Genomic DNA, 21037 nt, shown 5'->3' with positions numbered 1-21037 from the left:
AAACAAATATTCGCTAGTTAAGAAATTATCACTTGAAGTATCTTTCAATTTGCCACTTGGGCACAATAGGAAAATAATTATCAAAATATTCATCATGTGGGAAATGTAAAGAACTGTCATTGCCAAATATCTAACATATGTCCTTTTGTTGCATATGTACTTACTAAATTTAATGGTGGATCGAAACAGTGGAAATTTCAGAGAGCATGTAACCAGATGGTGTGCCCTAAGAGCCAAATGAGAAGAACAGTCAACAATAATAGCTGTAACTGACATATACAATCATGATGGTTGTCATCAGGGAAACACAGAGGGAACACATTGTATAGGGCCAACAACTCGATATGGTGAGTAACATTTCAAGTAAAGATAATTTGTCAATGTCATAAGTTCTCATAGGACAGCCTTGAGTCATAAGTGGTCCAAAACTGATATGGTGGAAGGCAATGCACCATTTTAGAGCAAAGAGAAATAAGTTTCCCATGTGTCTTGAGTAATGTGTTTGTGCATTGCATCTCTTTCCTGTCTGTATAGTGTAAATTGTGGAAAATGCTCCAATGGATTTATTTGTCGCTGAAAAATATTAACGAAATATTCTATTGTTTTCTATAAAGGTTTGTAAAATCAAATAATATTTTTCTGATGATATTAACACATTTGTATGCCTAATAAGTATCTGGTATTTGCTGGCTTAGGTATAGTATTTGAAGTGTTGTGTTACTTATGGTATTTGTGTCTAGTAGTTCTCAACTTGAAAAAGTAATGGTCTTTAATGTTATGAGAAGGTATTGTAAATAAAAATTCAAAGATTCTGTTAATACAATTATTGGAAAATTTAAGGAAATATGTGTACTTGCTACAAATTTAATGATATCTCTTGAGCAATCAGGTTTTGTATTTAAAAGATATATTAAATGGCCTAAATTGAACAGACTGCTTCTAAGTAATGTAAGACCACGATAATGTTGTTTCCAAAATTGCAATTTTGTTTACAGAAATCACAATTTTGAAAAGAAATTATTGAGGAGATGTATAAGTTACCCATTATTTTCAGATCGCATTTTATTTCCTTTTTTATGGGTTTATATTTTATACTGCGACTGCAAATATCAGTAGAATTCAATAAACTCAGGCAGCACTTTAGAATGTATAACAGGGACCAATATTACGACACTGGCTGAAGTAGCTGATGGACACTCTGGCACAGTGGGGTGAAGCACATACGCTAGCTGTGAGAAAGACGTTACACCAGCGCACAACATATAGAGAAACGACAGCCTTCTGGTGTGAAGCAAGTTATTTTGTTTAAGGAATATTTACTTACAAAAGACACTTTTTTCACTACAGGTGTAAAGAGAAGCCTAATGGTCATAAACACTTTCTTAGAACATTATTGCAACCAAAGAAAGCAGTCACTTTAATAAACAGATGAATAACGTTTGAGATAAATTGTATGAACAGGTGCAATGTTTCACAATTGTAAGTACAAGATGTAGGCTGCACACCTTAGTTGTGAGTCGCCTAAAGGAGGCCTTTCAAACTAATTCTGTCTTAACACCAGGAAATAGCTAATTTTGAGTTAAATTGATGGATTGTTTCATTATTGTCACATAAAGGTGTTTTCGTAAATAAACATGTCATAGGGAATCCAAGAACATTGTTTCTATTACAGCTTGCCGCTTTCAATACTTACAAATAAATAGGATATAGAATTGCAGTTTCCAGAGAAGTTGATGGCACTAATACTGATACTGCAAGGAACATTAAGCACAAGAGCTTTGCTACAAAACAGGCAGGAAGAAATCCACCTCGACAACTCACTAAGGTAATCCACAAATCGGTTGCCTTGATCTCTGTAAGTCCATATGGAAAAGGAAGGCCAGTCATATTGTACATCTCCTATGCCATCTTCTACAGGCTTCCAAAGTAAACTGAGTCACTTCTGGATGTTTAATAGTAAAAGGGGAGGATTGGGTGTTACAACCTCCATAATCACTGACAATTATCTGAAAGAAAACGGTTTCACAATGGACCATGCATGCATGGGGTATTGCGGTAAAATAAAATGGGTAACAGACAGATGTCAGCAACATATGTATTAGAGAAGATTCCTAATGAAAGATGACAAAAAAATAAACAGAAATATTCAGAAGACAACTCCATGGCACATTAAACAGAAAGACTAGCGCTGGAAGGCAGTATGGGCAAACCCAGAAGCTCACAGTCACATTCAATGGCATAAATGATTAATTCCTGGTAGCATCATGTCACCACAAAATAAAACCTGACGAGTCATCCCTACTGCCAGCAATGCACAAGAGCTCACATCCCCATATACCAAAAAGTAAGTTACCACAAGTTTATCTCTGTGGAGATGGAAATAGTTTAAGAACCTGGAAGTAACATGGATGGATGTCAATGTGTTTCCAGCCTGTGTGATGAGAACATTTACATGATTTGTATATCCATATTCAAAGAGGGATGAATACCTATTGTAGATGTGGAAATAATGTGGACATGAGTAAAGAACGTAAGTATTAGATATAATGGATGATTGCTCACTTGTGATGTAATGTTTTCAGTAACAATTAATTACTGGAAATATTTTCGGTGTCTAGAGAGATGTTCATTTTTTTAAAAAAATAGGTCGTTTTTAAGGCTGTCTGCATGCTGCATCCACTGGCTGCTTTTGACACCACATACACTGGTTTAAGCAGGTTATGTAGTGCTTTCAGAAAATGCTAAGACGTTATTACATTATAATATTTCTGCTAGTAGAAATACATGCCCATTTTAAGATATGCAGAATGATATAAGACACTGGTAATGTAGGGGCGATGTAGGCTTGGTATGTAGCAAGAGTTTATTTGTGTAAATATCATGTTGTGATATTTGTGCAGTCCTAAAGCATTGACTGAACACCGACCAGCGCTGTGCTGCGAAACAGCGTCGAGAAGGCGTTGATCTGCACTCTAATGAAAAGAGCAGGCAGCGCCACACTTCCAGGAAGACAGAGTTCAGCGCCCCTCGTCAATGCTGATTTAACCAGCTGCCCATCACTGATCGCCCCAGTTCGATCACAGTCTTAGACAGCATCAGTACTAAGTAATAGGAAGACAATGCTTAGCCTGCAATCCACATGTAGTCTGTATAAGTAAATGCATGTAGGAAGCACAGAAGTACATACAATGTAACGGTTTTCATCTTTGTAGAAAAAAAGTGTTCAATTGATCTGCAACTGTTCTGAACAGATCATTTCGGATTCCTGCTGCTGACCATCACAACTTCTCTCTGTCCTTGTTTGTGTCAGTGCTGATTACCACTGTAGCCAACACAACAGTATCAACATTTGAAGTATCAGAAAGAGTATATTCATTGTTAAATAATGTACTGCAGAAATTACTTAATTCAGGATATTAGCATAATTTGTTAAATAATTTACTGCAGTAACTGGATGATATTTTATTTGCTTGTATCTTAGGATGCAGATGTGGATATTTGTAAAATCCGTGAAATTGCAACAAATTGCCTAAAATTGTAACTAGTATTTAGTTATGATCATTAATTATGAGGTGATGGGGTTAATTGTCTTTACAGATCTTCTTATTCTTTTTGTTCTTCTTGGGGGACAGTGGTTGACATCTGTTAGCACTTCATGATGATACTTCCACTACAGTGCACAGAATGATGAGGCCTAAGCAATACCTCTAGCAATAAAAGGAGGAAAAGGGTGCAGAGGAACTTCATTTCTATTGGTCCAGAGAGAAAGGGAGGAGGGAAGGATGTGAACTTGAAAGTACCTCATACAACTGTCTCAGACGTGTGGGCGGGCTGGGGGTCCCCATGGGGAGGTTGTGATGTTGGATGGACCTCATGCAATTACCTCAGGCGTAACATGGTTCTCCTTATCACTACAATTCTTACCTCATATGTCCACCAACCTACTCATGCTCTTAAATAGCTTCGATGCCTTCCTTTAATCCGATCTGTCAGGGACTCCAAACAATCGAACAACATTCAATAATGGGCGATACTACTGTTCTATATGCATTCTCTTTTATAGATGACCTACACTTTCCTACAATTCTGTCAACAAATCTAAGTTGACCATTGGCCTCCATACTACACAACTTGCATGCTTGTTCCATTACATATCACTTTGCAATGTAATGACTAGGTGTTATGCTAATGTGACAGTGTTAAGCATCACACCACTAACTGTATTTAGAAGCAACAGGACTGTTTTTCCTACTCATCTGTGTTAGCTTGCATTTTTCCACACTTAGAGCAAGCTTCCATTCATCACACAAAATAGAATTACTGTCTTCCAGTATTCTTTTACACTCACTGAATGACAACTCTTTTCCATACACTGCAGAGTCATAACCAAACAGTTGCTGACTGCTGCTCACCAAATGTATTGAGTTGTTATAATTAAAACAGAGGTCCAGTGAGGGCTGTAATTAATAATTGGCAGCGAAACTTGGTAGCTATTTTAATGTGTTAATGCAGAGCCAATGTACGTTCAAAAAAATTAGCTCCAATTTTGACCACTAGGTGGTATAACCTGGTGCTGTGAATCCAAGCTAGACGTATAGAAATTTTCCATATGTAATGGATTAGGAATGGGACATGAGAAGAAAAGGTCAAACAAGTGAGAATGGCATAATGTTCATTTTATTAGCAACCACTGCTTGCAGAAGTTGTTCAACATGAACGCTGGAAACGATGACGAGACACTGTACAATGCCAGATTAGCACCTGGCAGCTGAAACTGGAACCAATTTTTTTCCATTGTAAATCAATTCTGCAGTAACACATTAGCATACCTAACACGTTTCGCTGGCCTACGTTAATTACAGCCCATACTGGACATCTGTGAGTAACAGCACTTTAATTATAACCACCCAGTCTGTAGAAAACAAGAGCAGTCCTATCAAATTTCCTTAGGGCACTACTGATGGATGATATGCTCGTCTCTGATGAACACTTACCTCCAGGAAAATGTTCTGGATTTTATTACTTAAGATGTCTTTGAACCACTCACATATCTTAGAACCAGTTGCAAATGTCCGGACCTTCGTTGACTGCAGTGGGGCACTGTGTCAAACACTTTCTGGAAATCTAGGAATGTGAAATCTGCCTGTTGCCCTTCATCTGCGCTTCACACAGTTCCGTGCGAGAAAAAGATAAGCCGAGTTTTGCACAAACATTGCTTTTTAAATTCGTGATGATCTGTGGACAGAAACAGTTCTGTCTCAATGAAATTTATTATATTCGAGCTTAGAATATTCTCTGCAGCAAACCAACATTGTTTGTAATTTATTGGGCCATTCTTTTACAATTTTTATGTACGCGAGTCACTTGCCCTTTTTCTGTAATTTTGCGAATCCGTTCTTTTACAATTATCTGCAGGAGTCACCTGGGCTTTTTCAGACCCTTGGAATTTTGCGCTCGGCGAGAGATTCGTGATAAATGCAAGTTACGTAGGACGCCAAAGTCGAAGAATACTCCCTGTAAAACCGGAATGGAGTTCAATCCTGAACTGACAACTTACTTGTTTTCAACTCTTCCAGTTGCTTCTCTAAGCCAGGGATGCCTACTTCTATGTCCTGCGTACAGTATTCTCTGTAGTCCACCTTGATTTGCGTTGTGCATTGCTCGTTGTTTTCTTTTCTCATTTTGAAATGAATAAAGAAAGTTATCTTGGTACATGACAGTGTTTGAATATGACGTTCACAACACTGCAAGAGATCGGCGATCGCTATGACCATTATCTCAGTTCTGTTTTGCAGCAGCGCGGAACACGGACGTGGACTGGCAGTCCTGCGGTAGAGAGGCGGGGCTTATTCCTCCACTCCGCTCCTCTCCCTTTGGGCAGCAAAGGTTCTCGTTTGTTCACACTCGCTGTCTAATGTTATGTATTTATTTCCACTGTTGCTCAAAATAGGCAAGAATTTTTAACATCAATTGCTGTTTCATCAGTGATGTGTGAATGCATGAGTAATAATGTATTCAAATAAGGCTTTCCGCCACCTTCACATATACTACCATGTGGATGGGTAAACCCAGTGGAAGCAGTGACAAAAAGAATTAGCCTTTTGAAACTGAAACCATTACTGTACTGTAACAATAATTGAAACAGTGTAACAAAAACTGAAATACAGGCAGTCTGTTCGAAAGAGGACGTCTTTGCACAAGAGTCAAACCAAAATCTGCTGCTGGGTAGCAGTGAATATCATGCTTCTGCATCTTGTATTTTGTAGCATACTTGAATTCTATTTCATACGCTATCTGTCCACAGAATAGTCGAGACACTGCTGCTCAGGCTTTTCTATATCTTTGTTGGTGGCCCTTCTGAGGTGATGCAGCGTGGAAGGTTGCACTTTATGGTGCACTGCAATTTATAACTTGTCCCAAGCGTGCTCAATCGCATTCATACCAGCAGATGCAGTAAGACATTCCGTTTGGTTATGTTCACTCAGTGGGCACGATGTGATATAAGACGAATCAATGGCCACCATGTTGACTATACGGTTGGACAATAGACTGGAGGATCCTGTCCCTTGCACAGCCCTCAAGTTATCACCGATATATGTAGATGGTACTGGCACAAAATATGACCGATTCGTCTTCCTGTTGAAATTGTGGGACCACATTTCTGACATATATGTTTGTAGGTGGCTGCCTCCGCACTGTTCTACGGCGGATCACCAGGCATTAGACAAATCACGCAGTCTTTGGTCGAGATAACCCGCTGCCACTGATTTAGGTTGCATCACATACGTTACCTTTCTCACCTTCTGCTCACGCCATACCGCTGCAGGTTTGTGCTTTTGTTCATAACACTCCTACAGGCCAAATCGATTGTTTCGCATGGCCTGGGTCGACACAGCCCTCCCAGTCACCACCGAAAAAGCTAAGTAAAACATAACTCAGCGTTCTGGCCATATTGAGCCAATCGGGACTGACCGTCTGCCATGTCATCCTCTGCCAATGGCACCATATGGAAGTGGTATGGAGGAGCATCGGGTTAGCACACCGCAAGGCTTTCTGGACCTTAGAGCCACTATCTCTCACTCATGTAGCTCCTAAGGCGGCATTAAAGAGTTTAACTGCATCCCAGTGCAGTTCTCGCACCAAGGAAAAATTTCTGCCAGAACTATCAATCGAATCTGTGTCCTCTGCATAGCAGCCACATACGCTGACTGTTGGGCTAAGGAGGTGGCTGCTGTCACCACCATGGCAGCATGTATTTCTGTAGCATTATCCTCAGAATATCCACGAGTCATAACTTGTAGGCGGAGGTCATCAACAGGTGTTGTTGACTGCGAGTGACAGCTATAAGACAGATCTTTAATATTTGTGTCTTATGATAGTAGTCAAATGTTCGAATAAAGTCGTAGTGGTGTAAGCCAATTCTGGAGGCAACTTCCTGTGCTGGAACCCCTTCTTACCAGAAAGTGCCAAACGAACACACCCTCTAAGCTTTGAGTTATACTTTGAGGCACACACAATCTGCATGGTCCCATTCATGACTGGGGCACAGTGCACTCTAATGGAACGAACTGAGGATACAGGCTTGTTTCTAGCTCCATTAAGCAGCAGTCTGTATATAGTGACTTTCTATAGTAAAAAAGGTACTGAGAGAGACGGTTTCTGACATGAAATATACCACAAGCTATGCAAGTCACGACTGTGGTGCAAAACTTTTTTATGAGCGGTTATGTTTTTGTTCTTGTGTCTCGACCAGAAATCGAGGATGGATCCGCCACAGACGGTACTATCATGAGCAGAATATTCGCTGAATGAAAACTGCTTAAATCCTCTTTGTGATATGCTTCAGGTACATGGCTGCTCTGTACTAGATATCGACTCTGGATTCTTCCACAGACTGACAGTTGCTGCGCTACTATAGACTTTGCGAGGTCACTTGGTATGTCATGAATTAGCACTTTAAGGCACATTTGAATTCCCATCCTTCCTAGCAGTTAGCGCTGCTCATGCTTCCCTGACACGCCAGAGGGGCCTTCTTTCTGCTAACTGCTGAACACAGCGCCATGGCGAAGTGAGCAGCGACGTGCTGTCAGAGGAAAGTACAGCCTGGCGACTGGAAAGGAATCGGCTGCATCTTTTTGAAGCCAGCGTCGAGTCGCCGTGGGCCACTGGAGCAAGACTCCTGCTTCGAGGCAGGGACCAGATGTGTAATAGTCACTTGTGCTATCTTTTAGTGCAAACTGCTGAGCCTGTGCTGGGGTACTTAAATAACTGAAGGTTTAAATAGGTGAATCATGGTAAGGTCACTGTTAGGTCTGGAATTTGTAGAGCAGTACCTTTTCTCATTGAATTGTATTTTATGGATAGGTTTGCCTGTTATAGGTTTTTGCAATTCTTTGTGTCCTTGCTAAAGAACAGAAATTTGGTTAATGTGTTAGTGTAGATTGCATCTGTCTGTCTGAGTCATTTACCTCGTATTTGCTTAAGGCGTCAGACTTAGTTGAGTGCATCTTATGATTAGGTTCTGGAATAAGATCGTTGGTTGGGTGTCCTTGAGTTCTTCTATTCATACATCTGTGTGCCCACTTTCCTGTAAAGTTTTGATTTTTGAGGAGTGAAATATTGATATTTGATGTTGTTCGTGAGATTAATGCACTCTGGTTTTCTATGTTTCTTAGTATCTGTTTTGTTATAACGGTCATTGCCATGAGGCAGGTTTTATAATGTATTAATTTATTGTATCATGTGCCAAGGTCATTTCATAAACTGAGCACTAGTTCATGGTTTGTTATTTCTCATGAATGCACAATGATTTAGTATGTTGTTGACATCTCTTATCTACATATTAAGCAAAGTATAAGTGTGTGTGTCCTGTATATCCTCCAAAACCCATGGATCGAAGTCAATTAAATCTAGCACAGAAACAGCAGGCATTATGAGTATGAGCACTGTGGGGTTTATGATCTCCTAGTTCCAAGAGGTGCAGAGATATGGACAAAAACAAGTTTATTCCAGCCTCTGGCATATAGGTCGTCCTGCATGACAGCAAGATTGTGTGTGAATAGTATCAACCCATCTTACTGCTCTGCTTTGCTGTGCAGCCTATATGCTAGAGACACACAATGCTTTCTCAGCCCCTTCCATATACACTGGACAGGGAGAGAAAGGGGTGGACACAGAGAGTGAGGATGAAGAGATGTGTGAGATAAATGTGCTGAACATATACGTGTTCAAAGCCATGGGGAAAGGGCTAGTTGTTTAATTGATTTGCATTTGGGTAAGAGTCTACATCTGCAAAACCACTAGCCACCTTACCACTCCCACTGTCCTCCATAACTAGAGTGGACTTTGTGGTACTATTCTTCCATGTATTAGTTCTAGCCAATTCAGCACATTCAGATTTCATGAATTTTTCTTTGGTTCCTTGTTATAGGGAACTTACTAGTCTATACAAAACATCTAAAATTCAGCCAATATTGGAATCACTCAGTATTTATCAATTTCTTCTAAATTAACCTGTATTAAGTTGTAAGACAAGTAGGATTGAAGAGAAAAGAACGCTAGAGTGGATAATTGAACCTAAAGCCAAAGTGTTAATTGAAAGAAATGTTTGATGCCATTATAGAGAGAAAACGAAAGAGTTGTTGTTTCATGTATTTCTTTCTAGAAGGTTCCTTTAATTCTTGGTGAGTACTCAGAAACACTCAACCTAAATGCTCAGCCACTCATAGACTCTGAGAGCACGGCTCCTGGTCTCTAGCCAAGCACAACATGGCGGCCACAGAGCTCTGGCTGCAGAAGGCTAGGCAAAGATTACCTCTGGCAAGCGCGGCGCCCTCGAGGGTGGCCTTCTGCGCGTATCTGCGCGGCCGCCGTCCGTGCCGGCCGCCCCTGGCCGCGCTGCGCCCTGAAACAACCAATCACCGGGCTGCACAATGCTGCTAGCACATGCACAGATGGTTATCATGTTGGTAACACTGATCATTTCGTGCAGTCAAAGTTGGTTCCTTAGAGTATAGATGGGACAAACTAGGATCTAAAAATAGCAGTTGTATCAGGCTCAATTGTATTCCCAAGGTGGAATTAAAACAGTGAACAGATATACAGCACACACATGTCAAATTGAAAACTACCATAAAGTAATTTTCTCGAAGTTTATATAAGTACCTTCTCCACCTGTGGAATCTCTACAATGGTCCAATAAACACATTAGTCATCTCACCAAAGAAGAAACATTAATAGGAATTTTCTATCTTCCACTGAATGATTTTACGCTATGAGTGATGGAAAAGACTGAAAAATGGTAGAAAGCATAATGGAGCGCTTCTACAGTTACAAAAGTTAAGTGGTAAGCCTCACTTCAGCTAGAAATTTCATCAAAACCCTAATTTAGCAAATACAACAAACCCATGATAATGAGATTGATAAGGATAAGATTCAGTCATAGAATCTTTCCTGCATAAATGCATCGAATTATAATTTGCAGCAGCCCATTTTGTGATTGTAGGAATGAACTCACTGTAGATGTAAATTATTAATTTCTGCATTCTCAAAAAAATTTTCAAGAGCGGAAAATACTAAGAGTAAAGTTAACAGAAGCAGCTAAACAGTTTTCATACAGAATGTCCAGTGTGTTATATGGCAAGAGGAAAAATGCATAGAAGAGTTTATTTATATTTATTTCATCACAAAATGTTAATTTACAAGTATTTAAATCAGCATAATAAGAAATAGTAAATTTCTCTTATGTTGAGAACTGAGTTAATTTGAGTCATATAATAAATTTTATAGAGACAAAAAATAAGTCTTGTGTTTGTACTGTGTTGTATTTGTATGATTGGTGGCTATGTGGTAGTCAAAATCTACCAAAAGCCAAATAAAATAAAAAATAAGAAAATATGGGATAGCAAATGGCGTCATTATACTGTATCCAACATTTAGACCAGTTGATGGTTGAGTCTGGGTTTCAGGTGGCTTATGGAGCAAATGTGAATTTTGTGAAAGAATGAAATGTTTCGCTCCAATACTAATGTTGTTTCAAATATATCAGAATTTTGCTAACAAATTTTTGAGATGAAGGCATTAAATTAAAGAAATAGCTTACTATTTATTACAGGACGATGTATCTGTCTCTTTTAAACCAAAGTGGCCGGTTTTGGCTATATATATTATGTGATATGGTATCCACCCACAGCCAGGGGACAGAATTGAACTAGAGGGTGAAGCTGAGGAATGATATACTTATCCAGCAGGTGAGAAACGTTTTTTGTTGAAGAATATGCAATAGTTTTATAAATGCTCCAAATTTATTGATAAATATAAATTGATATACCAGTTTCATAAACGTCTCTGCATAAATTAATTAAACATTAATTACACTTTCTTTTTATTCATGATAAAGTGTATCGTGACTTTCTTTTATATTTCCGTAAATACTATTGAATGTGTAGCCACAGTTGAAGGACAAGAGAATATTTCTACTGTTGCCTTGAAAAGGAAACGTGACTGTCAGTTCCACTTCACATAGTACATGACAGAGTTCGTGGCAGCCATGGTCTATATGTGTCTGTGGTCTAAGATCAGTTCAGTTCACACTGAGCTTTTATGCAATATAGCAGACAGCAATCTCATTGAAACCTTCATGATACAATTCACACTGATTGCGAATGGATGGGAACGCCACCATCAGTCAGGTGAAGAGTTGTTGGTAAGGATGTTTCAGGTTTATAGTGAGATGTCATAAGGCAGTCTCATCGTTCTACTGCCAGAAACAGTCATGAGGAGGTGAAAGAATCGAGATATGTAAATCCCACCCCGCCCAAGCACTGCGGGCAAGCAAATGTAACAAAAAATGTCAGCTATATTTAATTCTGCATTCTGAATAACTATTGGTCTGAGCTTGGTCTGTGAATTTTTGCACACTTAATTTAGTGCTCGAACATCGCTCTACAAAATAATAGGCAACTTTTAACAATAATGATACTACGTCTGCTACTTTTCGAACACATTGTTTGTCACCACTGTTGGGGAAACCTGAAGCTTATACTACGGTTGCACCGCGAAATGTTTGTTGTCAGATGGGAGATGGGGGATGACACGGTAAGAGAAAGTGCCCTGTGTGCAGGCTCAACATGAGTAGTGAAATCTTGGCGACAAACGTCAGCTGTCTCAATGTTACTGAGGTAAGTGGACCAATGTCGGCAGCTCAAGTGGTAGCGTCGGCGGCGGCTAGGATGTCCACGATCTGCTCATGGCACGGAGACCGTACACTGCGTGCCCAAAGGCTTCTGACTTCAGTGAGTTCGTACCTTGAAAGCTCAGAGATAAAGCGAGTAAAATAGCACTATAGTATTCTGCTACAAGCTCCTGTTAATCAAATTTTACTATTAACAGATACTGAAAAAGCATTAAGTTCGCTACATACAGTAACTTTAATATTCGGGCGGTATGCTATTTTTACTTCGTAGCATAATAACTTTATTCTTAACAAAACAAAAATAAAAAATAATCAAGTTTTATTTTAAGGTAGATGTCCAGTAAATAACAGTATGAACTATTATTTAACTGTTCTTAAATAATACTATTTTACACTGTTCGATTTTCATGTTACTGTGCCGGCCGGAGTAGCCGAGCTGTTCTAGACGCTACAGTCTGGAAACGCGCGACCGCTGTGGTCGCAGGTTCGAATCCTGACTCGGGCAGGGATGTGTGTGATGTCCCTAGGTTAGTTAGGTTTAAGTAGTTCTAAGTCCTAGGGGACTGATGACTTCAGAAGTTAAGTCCCATAGTGCTCAGAGCCATTTGAACCATTCTCAAGTTACTGAAATGCTCCGACAGTTGGCAGTGTAGCATTTGTTTTGGTCGTTCAAGCCAAGTACTCTGAATAGAAGGCAGTGTTATTTACAAGGGCGACTCACTGTCCAGACTGTAAAATGCCACGTAAAACTAATACTACTTTTGATACACGACAACTTGGGATTTTCGTAACGTGAAAGGTGAATCATATAGACAAGCTGCTGCCAAGCTTAACATGAGTAAGCGTACTGTGGCACATATCGTCAGACAATTGAAAAACGAGGACTGTATAGATTCTATACCTCAAAAGGGCCAACCAAAGAAGTTGAGTGCACGTGACAAGAGGAATCTATTAAGTAAAATAAAGACGGGTACTACACTCAGTGCACGCAAACTAGAAAATGAGTTTCTAAACGAGACTGGAACGATTCGCAGAGCATTGAAAGATAGTGGCTACAATGGAAGAGTGGCTAGGATGAAACCGTATGTGAATGAACAGAATCGAAGTAAGAGGCTGAACTTTGCTAAGGAGTTCATTAAGAATGAAGAAACATGGCGGGACCACGTCATTTTTACCGAGAAAAGTAAAATTGGATGGACGAAGGATGGTGTGACGTCAGAAGAATGAAGAATTTAGTAAAATATGTAAAGCATTGAGGTGATAGTGTTCTTTTCTGGGGCTGTATACCAACATCTGGACTGGGCGACAGTATTATGGACAAACACGTCTATCTGAACCAGATTGATGCAAAGGTTCTGAAGTGAAGTGGGGATGTAAAAGACGTCCTCAATAAGCCGAAACATAAGACATGCATTGTGCAGGAATATTTGTTTACAACTGCCCGAAAGTCTTACAACCACCCCGTTAATCACCAGACTTCAATCTTATTGAGAAAGTGCGAGAAGAACCAGAGCGACGTATTATAAAAACCAATAGCAGCTTCCAAAGGAACTTTGAAGGGTGAGTTAAATGAGGTATGGGACGGTCTATGTACCAACTATTTAAAAAAGATCATTAGCAGTATGCCGGAGCGTTTGAATGAAGTGATGCAACAGAATGACTACCTGAAAATATACTGAAACACAAATTTTTCACAAAAAATTGTCTTGAAATAATTTGTTCTGAAAAGTGTCGTAAAAATTGGCCCAAGTTTTATTTGGATCGTATTAGTAAAGAACTGTTGTAAGTTATCTTAATACAGTTTATGCTGTTATTTAAAAGACATACAACTTAATATAAAACTTGGTTATTTATTTTGTTGTTTTTTTTTTGTCTGAATATTAAAGTTACTCACTACATTGGAATTGTTAGCACTCTGTCTCTTCAATATTAGAACATTTTTGATTAACATTAATTCTCTGTGAGCGGGAAACTATTAACTGTGCTCTACATTTTTCCGTATGCCATTTAGTGAAAAAAATAAAAAAGGGAGAAAATGCTGATGTGTAGAAAGATGCATTTCTTCCGGAAGTAACGTGTGAGCATTAAAACTCTCACAATAATGGACCTAAAGAGATATAGGTATATGCCCTTCGAGTAATGAAGCAACTTTAAATTGAGTAATCTCTCCACACATTTTAGAAACTTTACACTCATAGTTGATGACACGTTCGTGTAAGGCCGAACAGCATTAACAGGCAGCACTGAGTATAGCATATCGTGTGTTTTTGTGCACGAAAGCTAACGTGACACGTGGACTTAACGACACGTGAAATAGAACTCTGCACAATGAAGACAACACTGAATGACAACTGTGCCAATGTACAATGCATTGAGTGCTTGGCTAAGGTTGGTAACGAAACGAAAGAAGTTGATATTGGTTCTAAGTCGTATAGCGTCTAACGAGTTATATTCATTCTGCTCCTCGTATCAGCCAATGCGCCGCATGTGTTCTTGGAGTGTGCGGATAGTGTGATTACGTGGTATGGAATTTATGTGCTGGTATGAGAAGATAGTCTTCAATTCGCATACAAAAAACAAACTATCTTACGTCTAAGAGGGTATTAATGAACCTTTTTATTTCATGCCAACGGTAATGCGTTTGCTTTTACATTCTAAAAAGTCTGCACACGATACGTAACACAGCAGTTGTTCGAGTAAGTAGTGACAAAAATTTGTACAAGTGCTCTCTCTGCAGGGCAAATAATAACTTTTCATTTAAATTTGGCAGAGAAACCAACGCACTTTTATAGATATCCATGACTCATATTTCAAATATAAAATACCAATAGATTGCGTGTTCTCGACATCTGAAAGACATGATTTATTGTTTAAATCCAGTAAAACAGTTTCGATCGCAGAAAATGTTTATTATGATTGGTACCGGTTTCGATGTATAATTTCGACCACCTTCAGAAGCACTGCAAAATAATAATAATACGTATTCAGGAGGATTTTTATACAGAGATTGTGCTCCCTGCCGCCGTTGGATAAGCAGCTGCAGCAGCAAGTCGTATAACCCTAGCTTACTTATTTGTTAGATAGTTTAATTAATTTCTTTGCGTGTTTTTGGGTACTTGCATTGTTTAATTCATATATTTCGGGCGTATTATAGTATTTGACAGTTGTAGCATCGCGCTTTAGTGTTTACTTGGTAGATTCTTATTTAAATTGCGTGTGAGTTTCGTATAGGAGGTGCAATTTCGAGTTTTAGTTACTGTAATCGTAAATTCAGCAGATTGTAGCGCAGTCGTTAGGCATTTGTACAGGTTAGTTGATACATTCTTTGCGTGTTTCGCTTGCGTTATCTAGGCACGGACTCGTGTTTCAGTAACTGTTGTTCAACATCGATTAGAATGGACAGGGACTGCGATTGCTGTGTTCGGATGAGGGCTGACTTGGCATCCCTTCGCTCACAGCTGCAATCGGCGCTGACTTCGGTCGCGCAGCTTGAGGCTGTTGCCAATGGGCACCACTGTGGGGAGCCGGACTCGGGTATCACGGGGATGTCAACCTCGTCCCGTCTGTCCCCAGATCGGTCTGCCGCTGTGGTTGCCCCGGTTGCTGCCCGCAGTGGGGCTGAGCCCTCGCCTGTGGTTGATTGGGAGGTCGTTCCAAGGCGTGGCAGGCAGCGAAAGGCGTCCCTGGAGGCTGATCAGAAAGCCTCCCCGGTGCGTCTAACAAACCGGTTTCAGGCACTGTCTCTGGCTGAGCCAGATGCAGCTGCCTGCCCTGTTTCAGAGGATCATTCTCAGCCTTCAAGGTCCGGGCAATCGCAGAGGGTGGGCTTACTGGTAGTTGGGAGCTCCAATGTTAGGTGCGTAATGGGGCCCCTTAGGGATACGGCGGCTAAGGAGGGGAAGAAATCCAGTGTGCACTCCGTGTGCATTCCGGGAGGAGTCATTCCTGATGTGGAAAGGGTCCTTCCGGATGCCATGAAGAGCACAGGGTGCAGCCAGCTGCAGGTGGTGGCACATGTCGGCACTAATGACGTGTGTCGCTTTGGATCTGAGGAAATTCTCTCTGGATTCCAGCGGCTATCTGATTTGGTGAAGGCTGCCGGTCTTGCTTACGAGATGAAGGCAGAGCTCACCATCTGCAGCATCGTTGACAGAACCGACTGCGGACCTTTGGTGCAGAGCCGGGTGGAGGGTCTGAATCAGAGGCTCAGACGGTTTTGCGACGGTATTGGCTGCAGATTCCTTGACTTGCGCCATAGGGTGGTGGGGTTTTGGGTTCCGCTGAATAGGTCAGGAGTTCACTACACTCAGCTGGCGGCTACACGGGTAGCGGAGGCTGTGTGGCGTGGACTGGGCGGTTTTTTAGGTTAGAAGGCCTCGGAAAAGTGCGGGATGGGTTGCAATGTCAAAGGGTGCTTGGCAATTACAGGACGTGCTTGGATCAAGGAACAGTCGGAATTATAGTTGTAAATTGTTGTAGTTGCGCTGGAAAAGTCCCTGAGCTTCAAGCGCTAATAGAAAGCACAGAAGCTGATATCGTTATAGGTACAGAAAGCTGGCTAAAGCTTGAAATAAGTTCTGCAGAAATTTTTACGAAGTCTCAGACGGTGTTCAGGAAAGATAGATTAGGCAGAATTGGTGGTGGAGTGTTTGTGTCTGTCAGTAGTGGTTTATCTTGTAGTGAAGTCGAAGTAGATACTCCGTGCGAATTGGTATGGGTGGAGGTTATACTTAACAGCCGAATTAAGTTAATAATTGGCTCCTTCTACCGACCCCCAGACTCCGATGATACAGTTGCAGAACAGTTCAGAGAAAGTTTGAGTCTCGTAACAAATAAATACCCCACTCATACGGTTATAGTTGGTGGGGACTTCAACCTACCCTCGGTATGTTGGCAAAAATACTTGTTCAAAACCGGTGGTAGGCAGAAATTATTTCGAGCAGTTAGTCCATGAACCCACGCGAATTGTAAATGGTTGCGAAAACACACTTGACCTCTTAGCCACAAACAATCCAGAGATGATAGAGAGCATCATGACTGATACAGGGATTAGTGATCACAAGGTCGTTGTAGCTAGGCTCAATACCATTTCTTCCAAATCCATCAGAAACAAACGCAAAATAATTTTATTTAAAAAAGCGGATAAAGTGTCACTAGAAGCCTTCCTAAAAGACAATTTCCATTCCTTCCGAACTGACTATGCGAATGTAGACGAGATGTGGCTCAAATTCAAAGATATAGTAGCAACAGCAATTGAGATATTCATACCTCATAAATTGGTAAGAGATGGAACGGATCCCCCGTGGTACACAAAAAAGGTCCGAACGCTGTTGCAGAGGCAACGGAAAAAGCATGCGAAGTTCAGAAGAACGCAAAGTCCCGAAGATGGGCTAAAATTTACAGACGCGCGAAATTTGGCACGTACTTCGATGCGAGCTGCCTTTAATAGGTTCCACAACTAAACATTGTCTCGAAATTTGGTAGAAAATCCGAAGAAATTCTGGTCGTATGTAAAGTACACAAGCGGCAAGACGCAGTCAATACCTTCGCTGCGCAGTGCCGATGGTACTGTTATCGACGACTGTGCCGCTAAAGCGGAGTTATTGAACGCAGTTTTCCGAAATTCCTTCACCAGGGAAGACGAATGGAATATTCCAGAATTTGAAACACGAACATCTGCTAGCATGAGTTTCTTAGAAGTAGATACCTTAGGGGTTGCGAAGCTACTCAAATCGCTTGATACGGGCAAGTCTTCAGGTCCAGATTGTATACCGATTAGGTTCCCTTCAGATTACGCTGATACTATAGCTCCCTACTTAGCACTCATATACAACCGCTCGCTCACCGGTAGATCTGTACCTACAGATTGGAAAATTGCGCAGGTCGCACCAGTGTTCAAGAAGGGTAGTAGGAGTAATCCATTTAACTACAGACCTATATCATTGACGTCGGTTTGCAGTAGGGTTTTGGAGCATATACTGTATTCAAACATTATGAATCACCTCGAAGGGAACGATCTATTGACACGTAATCAGTATGGCTTCAGAAAACATCGCTCTTGTGCAACGCAGCTAGCTCTTTATTCGCACGAAGTAATGGCCGCTATCGACAGGGGATCTCAAGTTGATTCCGTATTTCTAGATTTCCGGAAAGCTTTTGACACCGTTCCTCACAAGCGACTTCTAATCAAGCTGCGGAGCTATGGGGTATCGTCTCAGTTGTGCGACTGGATTCGTGATTTCCTGTCAGGAAGGTCGCAGTTCGTAGTAATAGACGGCAAATCATCGAGTAAAACTGAAGTGATATCAGGTGTTCCCCAGGGAAGCGTCCTGGGACCTCTGCTGTTCCTGATCTATATAAATGACCTGGGTGACAATCTGAGCAGTTCTCTTAGATTGTTCGCAGATGCTGCTGTAATTTACCGTCTAGTAAGGTCATCCGAAGACCAGTATCAGTTGCAAAGCGATTTAGAAAAGATTGCTGTATGGTGTGTCAGGTGGCAGTTGACGCTAAATAACGAAAAGTGTGAGATGATCCACGTGAGTTCCAAAAGAAATCCGTTGGAATTCGATTACTCGATAAATAGTACAATTCTCAAGGCTGTCAATTCAACTAAGTACCTGGGTGTTAAAATTACGAACAACTTCAGTTGGAAGGACCACATAGATAATATTGTCGGGAAGGCGAGCCAAAGGTTGCGTTTCATTGGCAGGACACTTAGAAGATGCAACAAGTCCACTAAAGAGACAGCTTACACTACACTCGTTCGTCCTCTGTTAGAATATTGCTGCGTGGTGTGGGATCCTTACCAGGTGGGATTGACGGAGGACATCGAAAGGGTGCAAAAAAGGGCAGCTCGTTTTGCATTATCACGTTATAGGGGAGAGAGTGTGGCAGATATGATACACGAGTTGGGATGGAAGTCATTACAGCATAGACGTTTTTCGTCGCAGCGAGACCTTTTTACGAAATTTCAGTCACCAACTTTCTCTTCCGAATGCGAAAATATTTTGTTCAGCCCAACCTACATAGGTAGGAATGATCATCAAAATAAAATAAGAGAAATCAGAGCTCGAACAGAAAGGTTTAGGTGTTCGTTTTTCCCGCTCGCTGTTCGGGAGTGGAATAGTAGAGAGATAGTATGATTGTGGTTCGATGAACCCTCTGCCAAGCACTTAAATGTGAATTGCAGAGTAGTCATGTAGATGTAGATGTAGAGATGATAACGTAGCTAAAAACATCTAGGGTAAAAAGTAAAATAGTAACAGAATAAGACGTTGTACCCATGATGGAGGCTGATGGCTGTGGTTGGAGAAGAGTCTAACAACACGGATGACTGCTGGTGAATAAGGCAGCATTATTCTAGAATGTATACTTAAGCCCTGCCCACCGCATACGGTGTTACATCAGTGACAATCAGTCCTGTCCTCATTACGCGTGGCACGTTACATTAAATAGTACTGTCGAAGTTTAGAAGAAAACATGCAAAAATTTATACAAAAATTACTTACATAATAGCTCACAACATATCCTGTCATAACCTACTTAAAATAACGAAACACAATAAAAGACAGGATTTGGTCGGTTTTGTGTATCATCTGCCCTCCACGGGCATCTGCAAGAACTCGTAAGTAGTCGTAGCAGACATGGCTGTATTGGTTACCATAGCAGTGGCTTGCCGGTATCGATAGTACGTTCCAGCGAGGACCACCATCGACGTCATGTCTTATTAGGTATGGGCTAAACTGTGATTTTCCGATATCGCCGTAGATAATACACTGTTATTAGTCGGAAGTAAGAAGTGAACTGTGTATAGGCGATTATTAGTCAGGGCCTAAGGTTAACGTTTCAGTAACCCAACTGACAAAAAGTTACGTGAAATGGTATTATTAATATTTTCAGTAATTCTTCCTCAGTTGTTACAAAATACACGAAAGATACGGTTGCCACAGACAAAATTACATCTCAACAAAACAGTCAGTTATATGTTCCACGAATGTTCTTCCTTTGGCTTTAGTTTTATATGAATGGAATAGGGTGAAAATATTGATGGTGTGATGTTGAGCAGCATAACACAAATTACCACGCAGTACCATTAGAGTTCATGTTTAGAATACGGATTCTAACCACATTATTACGTTGACAAGTACCCGAACCATACTGTCAGTCATTCGATATGGGTATAATTGAAAATATCAGTGACAGCAGAACTGGAGAAGTTGCCACATTTTGTTTACACCGTCTTCCTCAGAAGCAGAGTTAGTTCTAAGTCTGTGAATGAACATAGGTGCATCGTTTATGCAAAGTATGAACCTCCCCAACTCAATTGCATTCATTATCAGAAATATTAGTGGTTGTATAATGTAAATTACATTGTTAGTAATTAGTAGCAGTATAAAAGTGTAATATTTTCATTATTTTCCAGTTGCAGTTCCCATTCGATTACTGGCTGCTCTGTGTGCCCGTACACATCTAGAAGAGATAATCGTGAAGATTCAGAACGACTCTTGAAGAATTCACAGCATAAAAGAACCGTAACTGCTAACATATGCGTGCAAAATAAGTATTGGTCCGGTGTGCCATAGAGGTCAATACGTGATTTGAAAGGGAGGATAAATACATGTGACCTATACAGTGAGTCACTAATGAAAATTTCATACTCGCCTTGTAAAAGCATCCCGTGCCTCAAAATTTTCTGCCGTGTTTAGCGATAAAGACTTTCTAGAGTGTGGTATTGCTCCATCCATCCCCTCCTGCCTTGGATATTGGTTGTGGTGATAGACTGATCTGTAGCGTAGCCCAAGGTCTGGGTTACATTGGAAGGTTGCGTGTTTTAAGGTTGAC

At 40.6% G+C, this 21037-nt stretch overlaps 1 protein-coding gene across 1 annotated transcript in view; it reads right to left on the bottom strand.

Annotated features, from left to right (window-relative positions):
- Nucleotides 1-21037, bottom strand: part of LOC126336939 (rootletin) — a 409210-nt gene that overhangs the window by 240000 nt on the left and 148173 nt on the right. Inside the window, exon 2 of the mRNA XM_050001116.1 lies at nucleotides 9815-9904. Within this exon, the coding sequence (XP_049857073.1) occupies nucleotides 9815-9904 (90 nt within the window). The remainder of the gene's footprint in view (nucleotides 1-9814; nucleotides 9905-21037) is intronic.

Source organism: Schistocerca gregaria, chromosome 2 (assembly GCF_023897955.1).
Source record: "Schistocerca gregaria isolate iqSchGreg1 chromosome 2, iqSchGreg1.2, whole genome shotgun sequence".
Classification (NCBI taxonomy): domain Eukaryota; kingdom Metazoa; phylum Arthropoda; class Insecta; order Orthoptera; family Acrididae; genus Schistocerca; species Schistocerca gregaria.
Note: the sequence above shows the minus strand (reverse complement) of the source record. Positions and strands in the feature narration are given on the sequence as shown.